Source organism: Rana temporaria, chromosome 1 (genome assembly GCF_905171775.1).
Source record: "Rana temporaria chromosome 1, aRanTem1.1, whole genome shotgun sequence".
NCBI classification, from domain to species: domain Eukaryota; kingdom Metazoa; phylum Chordata; class Amphibia; order Anura; family Ranidae; genus Rana; species Rana temporaria.
Window position 1 is genome coordinate 651,386,315 of NC_053489.1, and position 12,563 is coordinate 651,398,877.

At 42.5% G+C, this 12,563-nt stretch overlaps 1 protein-coding gene across 1 annotated transcript; it reads right to left on the minus strand.

Moving 5' to 3' along the window:
* Nucleotides 1-3,548: 3,548 nt before the first annotated feature.
* LOC120943807 (vasotocin-neurophysin VT-like) lies at nt 3,549-11,148 on the minus strand. The gene is made up of 4 exons (XM_040357355.1): nt 11,071-11,148; nt 8,833-9,034; nt 3,800-3,824; nt 3,549-3,711 (listed from the first exon to the last, which is right to left on the minus strand). The coding sequence occupies exons 1-4, from the start codon at nt 11,146-11,148 to the stop codon at nt 3,549-3,551; spliced, it is 468 nt and encodes a 155-aa protein (XP_040213289.1).
* Between the last annotated feature and the right edge of the window lie 1,415 nt (nt 11,149-12,563).

Here is a 12,563-nt window from a genome sequence, read left to right on the forward strand (position 1 = left end):
GCCCTGTAAAGGATGAAAAGGTATTCAGTAGTCTTAAAGCTCCCTTCAATGATGGACACGCATCTCTTAAAAACAATAACATATCATCAGCATACAGAGCTGCCCTCTCCTCCACCTTTAACTGTTAAGCCCTATACACACGGGCCAGAATCTCATCAGGAAAAAAAACTTTTTCTTTCTGACGAGATTCTTGTCATGAATCTCTTGCCGCCTGATTGTACAGTACGGTTCTCTTGAAAGGCAAGAACGCTGTGACGTCATCGCGTATGACAAGCATGCGCTCGTCACATTCGATGCTGTCGCCGCCATCTTGCTGCACCCTATCTATGCCTAAGAAGCTACCGCGCATGCGTCGTAGTCATTTCTTGCATGCGCGGGTTTCCATGGCGACAGGAAAGTATACACACTCTCGGGTTTCTCGCCAGGAAAACTGTAGAGAATCTCATGACGAGAAAATAGAGAACATGTTCTCTATTTTTCTCGTCTAGATTTTGGGCAGTTTTCCTGTCGAGAAACCTGAAAGCCTCGTACACATGCTCGGTTTACTCGGCAAGAACCAGCAAGTAAACTGCTGGCAGAGCTTTCTTGCCGATTAAACCAAGTGTGTGTACAAGGCTTAGGACAGAATAATTTGGTTGGTTGCAGGCTGGTTGGTGAGTTGAGCTGGGAAATTCTTTGGTTTTGTTTTGTATGCGTTGCCCTTCCATGTGCTCCTTGCTATGAAGTATTAATTGGTCAAGTTTGGATTCTGGAGATGGCTGGTTTCTACTTAAGGCAGGGGCAAGGTGTTCCGTTGTTAATATGTAGAGGAGTCCGGAAAATAGACACCCTTGATCGGTTCTATCATTCAGGATTTTGGGTGACATAGATTAGTTTGCATGTACTCTTGCTTATGTGAAGAAATATGAGCCGGGAAAAGGATGGGAAGCAGACTTACTTGAAGAAGAGTACAAAATATTTGAGTTAAAAGCAACTGACCTTATCAAATGACTTTTCCATGTATTTTAAAGGTTCTTGCTTAATGCATTAACAGTGTTTTCAAAGTGTTATCTCTGTCTTCACAGACTTGGATAAACCCCATTGGTGTATGAGTTTGTGAAGAAGCGGTCACAGGCAATTAATTAGCAATTTGTTTGGATCATAATTCCAGATCTACCCTTATCATGGAAATTGGGTGATAACTGAGGCATAAGATGTTGTCTTTGTCAGATTTGGGTATATGAGAAATACCTATAGGGTCTGACCTGGGATCTTTGTTTCTGGGGATAAAAATGTGATGGCTTTTCCTTAGATTTACCAAAACCATATACAGTGGAACCTCGGATTACGAGCATAATCCGTCCAGGAGAATGCTCGTAATCCAAAGCCTACGCATATCAAAGCGAGTTTCCCCATTGAAGTAAAAAAACGAAAATAATTAGTTCCACGTTGACTTCAATGGGATGCAATACCGCATGCAGCCAGAGGCAGGGGGCGCCGGAGAGCCTTGGAAACGACCGAAAAGGCCGAGGACACTTCGGCTAACCTTGGCAAAAGTTGGAAAGACTTCCTACCCAAGATTTGCCAAGGTCAGCAGTGCTGTCCTCGGGCCTTTCCATGCAGTTTGGCTTTGCTCGGCACCGGCGCACCCCCACCTAAGGCCAAAAGCGGTACTGCACACCGCTTTGGTCTGAATCGTGCTCGTTTTGCGAGACAACACTCGCAAATCGAGTCACAATTTTTTTTGAAATACAGTGCTCGTATTGCGAAACGCTCGTTTACCGCATTACTCGCAATCCGAGGTTCCACTGTACTTTGAGGTCAAACCTAAACACTTTCAATTTGTATGCAGTCAGGCAGGCCCTTGCACTTTATAGTTAAAGGTCAATTTAAAGGAAATTAAATAAGGCACCCGAGTCATTGGATTTGTTTGACAGCAGCGCAAGCCAATGGCTGCGCTGTTATCAATCTATCCAATGAAGAGCCGAGAAGACCGGGCCGAGAAGAGCCGAGAAGCTAGCGTATTCTTGATGCAGGACTTTCGAGGGCTCAGGTAAGTAAACCAGGGGGCTGGGGGGCATAGGATGCATTAAGGTGAAAAAACGGAAGGTTTACAACCCCTTTAAGTCCTGAATATTATAAATTGAAAAAGGAAAACATTTACAATCCATTGATGTCAAGAACATTCCTGCCCCTTTGTATACATACAGCTGTGGGCCAGGGAATCTCCTATCTCCTATATGCAGTTTTGGACTGAGCCCAAGCTCATCCATAGTCTAGATCCAATCTAAATGAACTGGAACGCTATTACCCCCAATTGATACCAATGATATGGCACTATTCTTTCCATTAACATCAATGATGGGGCACTATTTCTCCCACTGACACCAATGATGGGGCACTATTTTTCCTATTAACACCGATGAAGGGGTACTATTCTTCCCACTTACACCAACTATTCTTTTTACTAACACCAATGAATGGGCACTATTCCTCTGACTGACACCAACGATGGGGCGCTACTTTTCCCACTGGCACCAACGATGTGGCACTATTCTTCTTACAAATACCAGTGAAGGGGTACTGTTACTACCACTTATACCAATGATAAGGCACAATTCCTCCTAGTAAAACCACTGGTGAGAGACTATTCCACCTACTGACAGGGAACTATTGTTCCCACTGACACCAATGATGGACATTATCTCTTCCCCATGGGTGCTGGGTCATTTTTACTCCCACTGACCACTAACTTTGAGACATTTTTTGCTCCCAGTAACCATCAAGCATCTGGCATTGTTTAGTTACTCTCACTGACCCCTGATGTCAGGGCATTTTCTACTCCCACTGACCACAGTTTGCCCCCCTAAAGTTTAAAGGTAAATAAACTTGAGTTTGAAGGTTTGTGGCTAAGATCATCATCCTTACACTATTTAATGATCATTAACTGGAACATGTACACAAGTCAAGAGCAGGGGCGGACTGACCATTGGGACTTTCGGGCACTGCCCGAGGGCCCCATGCCACTAGGGGGCCCCATCAGGGTTGCCAGGCTCAATAAAACCAGGGACAGTATGTAAAAATCTGTGTTTTTTTTTACATCTGTCCCTGCTATGTCTTAAACCGACATGCTTTTGATGTGAAAATCCTGAGATTTTCGCTGCCCTGCCTCCTGGCGTGGTGGCCATCTGTAAGCCAGGGACCCCCATAATCTTCTATTGCCGGGGGCCCATGGGTTGTCAGTCCACCCCTTGGTCAAGAGTTCACTGGCCAGAAGGATCAGTGACTTACTGAATAGGAAAACAAGAATGAAGATAAGCAATACTTGAGAATTCAGCTCTATTCTGAAAATTTTCTTTAGACGAGTAGGAAATGACCCTACTGGTCATCCAACTAAGCTCAATAAGGCACAGGCCATACGACAGTGCAATAAAAGACTTTAATTGACTTTTATATACAATAAGCTGTCAGACATTTGTTTGTCAAATACATTCATCATAAATAAAGGGCAGACCGTAGATATATTAAGCACGTGTTACAAATTGAGGTAACAGGAGGCGGCGCTGTGCTCAGTAGTGTTTCGTCTGCTGCTGTTGCCTGTTTGCCATATGCATGAGTCTCCGGAGGAGGTCGCTGGCTGATCCGTCCATCTGGGTCATGTTCTGATCTGAAGAAACTTGCTGCCTCTCGCTGTCTTCATCCAGGCAAATGGAATCCACAGTTGCAAACTGTCTGCAGTTACAAAAAAAAAGACAGTTAAAGTGTTTCTTTATATTAACACAAAATAAGAACATGCCATTGGATCATGTATGTTATTTACCGTAGATATACCAGTACATCATATTCTTAAATTGAACATTTATTGTTTTGAATACTTATATTATTCTGAATGTATTTGGCCAAATATGACTATCTTCATATGAGGGTATAGACACAACTCTTAACATTTACCAAGATTTTTTTTTTTTTTAATAGGGTACTACTGATATTTTATACTCACATGGTAATATACATTTTTTGTGTGTGACTTGTATGCTCCAGTATTACTACCCTTGTTTATTCCACTTAGGCTGCCTTTGCTTACTCTATTATGGCAGATTATGTATGATCCACTATGTGATTTGACTGGCTGGTTTAAGGCCACATAGCGCAGGGGTCCCCAATCCCCAGGCCGCCAGCTGGTTCGTGGTCTGTTGAGGGCTGAGCCACATGTCGTGGGGGGGAGGGTGGGCGGCGTGTACAGGGAACAAGCACAACCACCCAAGGGTGCCCACCCCTCTTCTCCCAGCATCACTAATCCCTTCCCTCCCTGTGGTCACATCGGGAAGAAGAGGAAGAGAGATGAGGGGAAGGGGGAGGAGAAAGGAGGAGCGTCAGACCTGGGACAAGATTGTCATCAACATAGAGCACTGGTGAGGCCCATGCGCTGATTTCAGGTGACAGGCTACACCACCCCCACGCCACCCCGTCTGTGGAGGGATTGACTTCTAGAAAGCCAGTCCCTGGTGCCGAGATGGTTGGAGACCTCTGCCATAGAGGGTGACCTGTCTCCAATTTAAGTACAGGGCTGATAACTGACAATCTTTCCAATCTGAGAGATGAGGGTAGAACTGTTAATTAACAAAGCGGGTATCAGAACTGAGTTTAGCTCTCTGTAACATGGAACATAATTTGCCATTGCTGGAAATTTGGTCAAAGCAGTGGAGACATCAGTTCTAGGTCTACCCAAATACCAGATTTCTCATCTACAAGTCGTCCAGAACACAGCAGCAAGACTGATAAGAGGGAAAAAAAACATGGGAATCATTCACCCCGGCCTTGAAGACTCTCCATTGGCTATCCGTAAAGGGTCGGGTTACATTCAAGACCCTCTGCCTCACCCACAAATGCACACAAAGAGACACGCCTCAATATTTATGCGAGAAAATAAAACACTACACCCCTAATCGGGCCCTCAGATCAACTAATCAAAATCTCCTCCACATCCCCAAGTCCCGCTACAAATCTAAAGGAGAACAAAGACCCAGGACCACGGCTATGGAACGCTCTACCCACGAACATCCTCATGGAAGAAAACCATCGGGCCTTCAGGAAAAAACTTAAGACCCACCTCTTCTGAAGGACCTGGACAAAATGGACAAAAAGCGCCTTGAAGCGATTCAGTTCGCATTTGTAGCACTATATAAGTTACTCTCTCACTTACATTTAGAATTATTGAACTGAGTGAGTGAGTAAAATAATGCACCTAGGGGACAAGAATCCCCTGAGAGAGTACAACATTGGGGGTACAGTGTTGGCCAGTACTACAGAGGAAAAAGATTTGGGGATACTTATTTTAGTAAGGCTAGGATCACTAGAGGGATCATCAGCAACAAGAAGGAGGTCCTGAATATTCTATATAGATCTTTGGTTATCACTAGAGGGATCATCAGCAACAAAAAGTAGGTCCTGAACAGGGCTGGACTGGGACCAGAAATTTTGGCCCTGGACTTCATCCAGGACTGGCCCACTTTGACAGGTCTCTCCCATGGCAGCCGAGCAATTCCCGCACTCCCCCCTCTCCCCCTTCACTAGCCACTAGCGTTCTACTTTTATTAGAGTAGGACGGCTGGTACTGGTCCTCTTATAGGCAGTACCATTGAGGAAGCTAGACATTATTTAACCTGGGGCAAAGAATCAGTTCCGTGCCCCCCTTATGGGACAAGATTAGGCAGAAGTGAGAAACTCCCAGGCCATAGCTGTTAAGTCAGCTGTCTGTCCCCTCCCCCATGCTCCTCGGTCGTCGTCCCTGCTCCTCTGGTCCTCCCCCTCCTCTCTGGTCCTCCCCCTGCTTCTCTGTTCCCCCCAGGTGAATGCTGCGGGGAGGGAGAGGAGGTGAGCGCTGTGGGAAGGGAGAGACAGAGGAGCAGAGGGGGGCGGCAGTCCGCTGTCACTGAAGCCGGCCCACTGAACCATCGGCCCACCGGGAAACTCCCTGTAGTCCCAATGGCCAGTCCATCCCTGGTCCTGAATATTCTATATAGATCTTTGGTTATCACTAGAGGGATCATCAGCAATAAGAAGGAGGTCCGGAATTGTTCTATATAGATCTTTAGTTATCACAAGAGGGATCATCAGCAGGAAGAAGGAGGTCCTGATTTTTTCTATATACTGTAGATCTTTAGTTATCACTAGAGGCATCATCAGTGAGGAAAGATCCTGATCCTTGGTACAGACCTTAGCAACTATAGACTTTACCGTCTAGAGGGGAGAAGGGAAAGGAGAGACATGACTGAAACCTTCAAATACATCAAGGGGGTGAATTATGTTCAGGAGGAAAGTATTCTCAATATGAGGCTAAGATCAAGAACACAGGGACAAGACCTCAAATTAACAAGGATGAAAGTTCAAAACTAATCTTAGAAAGTATTATTTTATCTAAAGAGTAGTTGATACTTGGAATAGATTTCTAGCAGAGGTAGTGAGTTAGTCAACAGCAAGTGGATTCAAACATGCTTGGGACAAACATAGATCTATATTTAGACAAAAAAGTTAAAAAACAAAAAAAAATCTGAATAAACACACAAGGATCCTTAGGTCAGTAAGAGAGCCTGCAGGTGTGCTCTAGCATCACCATCAGATATGTTTCAGGATCACCAGCAGATGTATTCCAGCATCAACAGCAGGTGTTTGTTTCAGAATCACCAGCAGGTGTGTTCCAGGATCACCAACATGTGTGTTTTAGCATCATAAGCAGGTGTGCTCCACCATCACCAGCAGGTTTGTTCCAGAATCACCAACATGTATTTTAGCATCACCAACGGTTGTGCTCCACCATCATAAGCAGGTGTGTTTTGGCATTGAGCAGGTGTGTTTTGGCATTACCAGCAGATGTGCTCCACCATTATGAGCAGGTGTGTTCCAGGATCACAATCAGAAGTGCTTCAGAATTACCAGCAGTTGTGTTCCAGGATCACAAGCAGGTGTGCTCCAGCATCACCAGCAGGTGTGTTCCAGGATCACCAGCAGATTACAGACAAAATGATGCGAAGTGGACTGCCTGGAAAGAAAATTAAACTACCACCAGAAGGTGTGTTTTGACATCAGCAGTAGGTGTATTCCTCATCACAACAGGTGTGTTTCAGCATCACAAGCAGGTATGGCCACAATACAACCAAATGTAAAATGCCCCATGCTGTGAAAGCTTTAACCATGCAGCAGAGAACTAACAATGTGCAACCGTGTGTGTTCCTAGTTCTCAGAGCCACTGTTAAACAGAAAAAATAGTCATAGGGTTCTATTTATAAAGAAAATAATTGGCTGCATGTTTACACAACTGTCATTAAAAAAAAAAGAAGAAAAATAGAATTGTTTTATCTATGTTTATGCTCTATGATTGTCAGCTCCATCTAGTGGTCATAATGTGATATCTTTCTAAAATACCCCAATCCAGAAAATACCACATTATGGCCACTAGATGAAGCGGATGATCATAGGATATAACAGAAAAAAAACAGGGATTATTTGTGACTACTGTATGAATGCTTGAGACATTCGCATGGTGAACTAGACTAGAGACTAGAGCAGAATGATGCTGCTAATTTAGGTTCAGAAATCAAAGCTTTAAAAACATTATGAACATGAAAGGCTTAATACAGTTTCTTTCCCTTTCCCGACAAGCAGACTGTGCTGAGGACACATCAAGATCACAGCAAGCTAAGCACGCTCGCTTATTTGTTTTAAGCTTTTAAAGGATTGAGACAAATACCTGGGTCTGCCCCAAACATGCCCCTGTAAAAGTTAGAGAATAGGACTATCTCGGTACTCAAGAATTAGGCAGGAATTATAATAAAAAGAACATTTTAGATTATAGAAAAAACACGATTAAATTTTTTTTTGCAAAAAAGACTATATACAATCAAGAGTTACAACCAGGGGTGGACTGACAACTCATGGGGCCCCCGGGCAATAGAAGACTATGGGGCTCCTGGGCTTAAAGATGGCCACCACGCCAGGAGGCAGTGCAGAGGTGGGACAGCTAAAATCTTGGGATTTTCACATCAGAAGCATGTTGGTTTCAGACAATATCAGGGACAGATGTAAAAAAAACATAGATTTTTACATACAGTCCCTGGTTTTACTGAGCCTGGCAAACCCTGATGGGGGCCCCCTAGTGACATGGGGCCTCGGGCAGTGCCGAGTGACTCAATGGTCAGTCCGCCCCTGGTTACAACTGTACATTGTTAAAAAAAAAAGTTTTAAGGAGTCGATGAGACCCAAAGATCATAAGGGGCACAGAAATTTAGATCTTGACTACGTGTTTCGCGGCTTGGGCAGCTTCCTCAGGAGTCAATCATTGCCATCTACAAAATAGGTATAATCTCATTATATTAGAGATATATTAGAGTATATATTGAGATTATACCTATTTTGTAGATGACAATGATTGACTGAACAATGTATAGTTTTAGCTCTTGATTGTATATAGTATTTTTTTGTAAAATTGTTTTAATTATGTTTTTCTGTTAGTAAAATGTTAATTTTATTATAATTCCTGCCTAATCCTTGGGTACCAGAGATAGTCCTATTTTTTTCCATTTTACCAGGGGCATGTTTGGGGCAGCCCCAGGTATTTCATCTCAATATCAAACCATTATGGACGATGTAGCCGCCCCCCCACCTTTAGATTAATTAGATTGAGGCATTTCTTTAAATTAAAGCTTTTAAAATAGATGAATGATGTATTAGTATAATTGTTATAATACAGGATTTATATAGCACCAACAGTTTGTGCAGCGCTTTACAACATAAGAGCAGACAGTACAGTTACAATACAATTCAATACAGGAGGAATCAGATGACCGCTTCACTTACCGTCATTGCAGCAAACTCCCGGAGCAGCACATCGTCCTCCGGCACCGCAGGGCTTTCCACCAGCCTCACAGGGAGAAGGTAAGTAGTTTTCTTCCACGCAGCGCAGTGTCTCTGGGGTCCCAATATAACATCCTAAGTCTTCTCCGCAACAGATGTTCGGTCCGAAGCAATTGCCTCTATTTCCTGGACCGCATGGTATACACTGCAAAAAAATTAAACGTATTAGCAGATTTAGATGCATGCCGAACTCCAGTTCACACTTCATAAGCAGTAACAGCAAGAATTTTTTCCTTTTGGGATAAAGGTTTGGCATGAAGAAATAAAAGCTGATCATTGTAAGCACCCCTGTCATTAAGTGGTTTGTCTCATCCATGTAAACTGATACATTCTGCTGGGGAGTTTGTGCTTTTGGAAAAACAATAGACTTGCTAGGTAGATCACCAGATGAAAATAGAAGAACGAAAGCCTAAAAAGGTAAATTAATGCAGCCATCACATCCAATAATTGGTAAGCTGCAATATAATAAATGTTATAACATTTTTATTTTATTTTTAATATAATATCCAACATATTAAAGCAGGACTTAGCATGAATTATTATTTACTTAGAATAAAAGCAACAAAATAATTCTTACCCTCCTCCTCACAAAATACTTTATACAGCTCAATGGACATTCTGGGCACAGAATGAATGAACTCTCATGTGCATGTGTGGGTTGTGTCATTCCAGCCCAGCCAATCAAAATGAGTGGAGAGGGGGGTGTAGTATTGGTGACGGTGAGGGTACCTATGGACATCACATTGCTTGGGGAGAAGGGGAGCATTGGCAACTGCAAGGGAGCTCACGGACGACACATTGCTTGGGGGTGAGTATTGGTGACTTTAAGCTCATGGACCTCACATTGCTTGGGGGTGAGTATTGTTGACCTTAAGCTCATGGACCTCACATTGCTTGGGGGTGAGTATTGTTGACCTTAAGCTCATGGACCTCACGTTGCTTGGGGGTGAGTATTGTTGACCTTAAGCTTATGGACCCTCACGTTGCTTGACGGTGAGTATTGTTGACTTTAAACTCATGGACCTCACATTGCTTGGGGGTGAGTATTGTTGACTTTAAACTCATGGACCTCACATTGCTTGGGGGTAAGTATTGTTGACCCTTAAACTCATGGACCTCACATTGCTTGGGGGTGAGTATTGTTGACTTTAAACTCATGGACCTCACATTGCTTGGGGGTGAGTATTGTTGACCTTAAACTCATGGACCTCACATTGCTTGGGGGTGAGTATTGTTGACCTTAAGCTCATGGACCTCACGTTGCTTGACGGTGAGTATTGTTGACTTTAAACTCAATGGACCTCACATTGATTAGTGGTGAGTATTGGTGACTTTAAGCTCATGGATGTGACATTGCTTGGGGGTGAGTATTGTTGACCTTAAACTCATGGACCTCACATTGCTTGGGGGGTGAGTATTGTTGACCTTAAGCTCATGGACCTCACGTTGCTTGACAGTGAGTATTGTTGACTTTAAACTCATGGACCTCACATTGATTAGTGGTGAGTATTGGTGACTTTAAGCTCATGGATGTGACATTGCTTGGGGGGGGGTGAGTATTAGGGACTTTAAGTTCATAAAGTCACACTGATTGGGGGGGGGGTGGTAAGTATTGGAAACTGTGAGGGAGCTCATGCATGTCAAATCTCTTGAGGGAAGGTAAATATTGAACAGTTAATTGAGCTTTAATGTTTTGTCTTATAATTTCCATCAAAAGTGAAAGTTTACTTGCAATCTATCATAAAACTACTTTGCTGAAAAATCCTTTTTGTATGCAGAGCTCAGTAGCTCAAATTAAAATTTACACACACAAAACTGGAGCTAGATGGATCTGCCTTTTTTTCAACCTCATCAACTATGCAATCTAAAAATGATTAAGAGCAGTGACTCTTCCCCCTCCTTCATTTAGGTGGTCCCATATCCAGTTTTATTCAGAGAGACACAGTCTGAAAGCAAGCAGCTTCTGCTGTTTTTTCTGAGACAATATCCATGGTGCCCAGTGAGCAATGGGTCAGGTCTTGCTGGCACAGCTCTCCATAGATATAGCTTACATAGGTATTTGGGTTGAAAAATACATATATCTGCATTCACTGAGAGAAACTACAAAGCTGCCAATGCTAGCATCTCCCTTTGAAATGTTAGTTGCATGACTCCGATTCATTAGCTTCAATGCCTTCTTACCTGGAACAAGTATACAAAATCAAGAATTTGCTTTGATTGTGGCATGCTGTTCAGGTCACCAGTGGAGTCTCCATCCATATATCTTAAAGATTTAATTTACATGAAATGTATATATATGTATAGGATATTTGCTTTGCCATTACCTAGGGAAGGTTGTATGCAATTGCAGTCTGCCTAGGAACACCCACTCCTCCAGACTGGCATTCACCCAGTAATTTTCATATTTACATAACTATTCTCAAGAGCCAGCTGATTGCCTGCATCAGGGTTGGGGACTAATTAACGGCAAGATGTATATTTAATACATTTTAGGAGGGGTTCCCTGAACCTGGAAATTATTTCAAAGGTTCCTCCATTGTAAAACAACTCGAGAAAGTCTTTTCCTACATATTATAGTGAAGCCCATGTTATTGCTCCCACACATTGTAGTAGTAGTACAAAACTAGTACTGCAAGCTTAGCTTTTTACAGGTGATTGCATAAAATAATAGTTTGAGAAGAGGATCATTGACGTAAGGCACACACAGGCAGTCTACAGCTGTAGTGGAACTAAAAGTACCAGCATGCAACCCATGGCTAAACTTGTAATTCTATCTAGAGCAACTTGCTATTCTAAAGAAGTCTGGATACATATGGCTTTTTGGTTGCTGTAAGGCAATAGTTCTAGCATGCCTGGAATTGGGGTTTCTTGGTAGTCAGTTGTTGGGTTTTCATGGTTTTAATTTTTTGGGGGGAAAAAAAAGACTGTCAAGCAAGCTGGAATTTATAGTTCTCAAACATTAACTCAAATATTTGCTATTACCATTTTGAATGCAGCACAGTTGGTGGTCTCCAGCCATTGTCAGTTCTATCATGATGGGATCTAAAATGTATAGTTCTACAACATGTGGTTCAAAAGCTATCGTAGAACTAAAAATCTTAACCTTCTGAAACATATTGTTCTATTATTGCTAAGCACCAGATTATTCCAAGCTATGGTAGAACTAAAAATCTTAACCTTCTGAAACATATTGTTCTATTATTGCTAAGCACCAGATTTTTCCAAGCTATGGTAGAACTACAATAAAAAATATTTTCCAAACAAGAAAAACACTGCGCTAAAGAATAAGTGTATAAACTTGAGAGAGTCCCAAAATGTATTGGGATAAAAAGCTGCCAGTACCAAAAACCTAGGATACCAGAAGTTTAGGAACAATATATATAATGAGGTACAGCGCTAAGTGGACAAACGTGATGAACCAATTGTAAAAAACAAATGTTGATAAATGGCTAAACCAGAATTAAACCAATATGACAGATAGATACAAAATTATATATGTACATAAAAAGATGAATGAAAACTGTGAAAAAAAGTTTCAAAATTGGTGAATGGAAATAAGCATCCAACATTTGTAGACCAATCTTCAGATCTCACCACCAGGGGGCGGCATGTGATGTCATCCCGGGAGTGCAGGTGCCTGATTGACATGCTTGCTTCAGAAGTTGGGGAAGAGT

What these genes read in the sequence shown, in the direction of transcription:
- LOC120943807 (XM_040357355.1), bottom strand. Translation starts at nt 11,148, where the DNA reads ATGGATGGAGACTCCACTGGTGACCTGAACAGCATGCCACAATCAAAG. An exon ending in ATTTTGTATACTTGTTCCAG is followed by an intron (nt 9,035 to 11,070) that starts GTAAGAAGGCAT and finishes ATTTTTTTGCAG; the next exon opens with TGTATACCATGCGGTCCAGG. An exon ending in GGGAGTTTGCTGCAATGACG is followed by an intron (nt 3,825 to 8,832) that starts GTAAGTGAAGCG and finishes GTTCAATTTAAG; the next exon opens with AATATGATGTACTGGTATAT.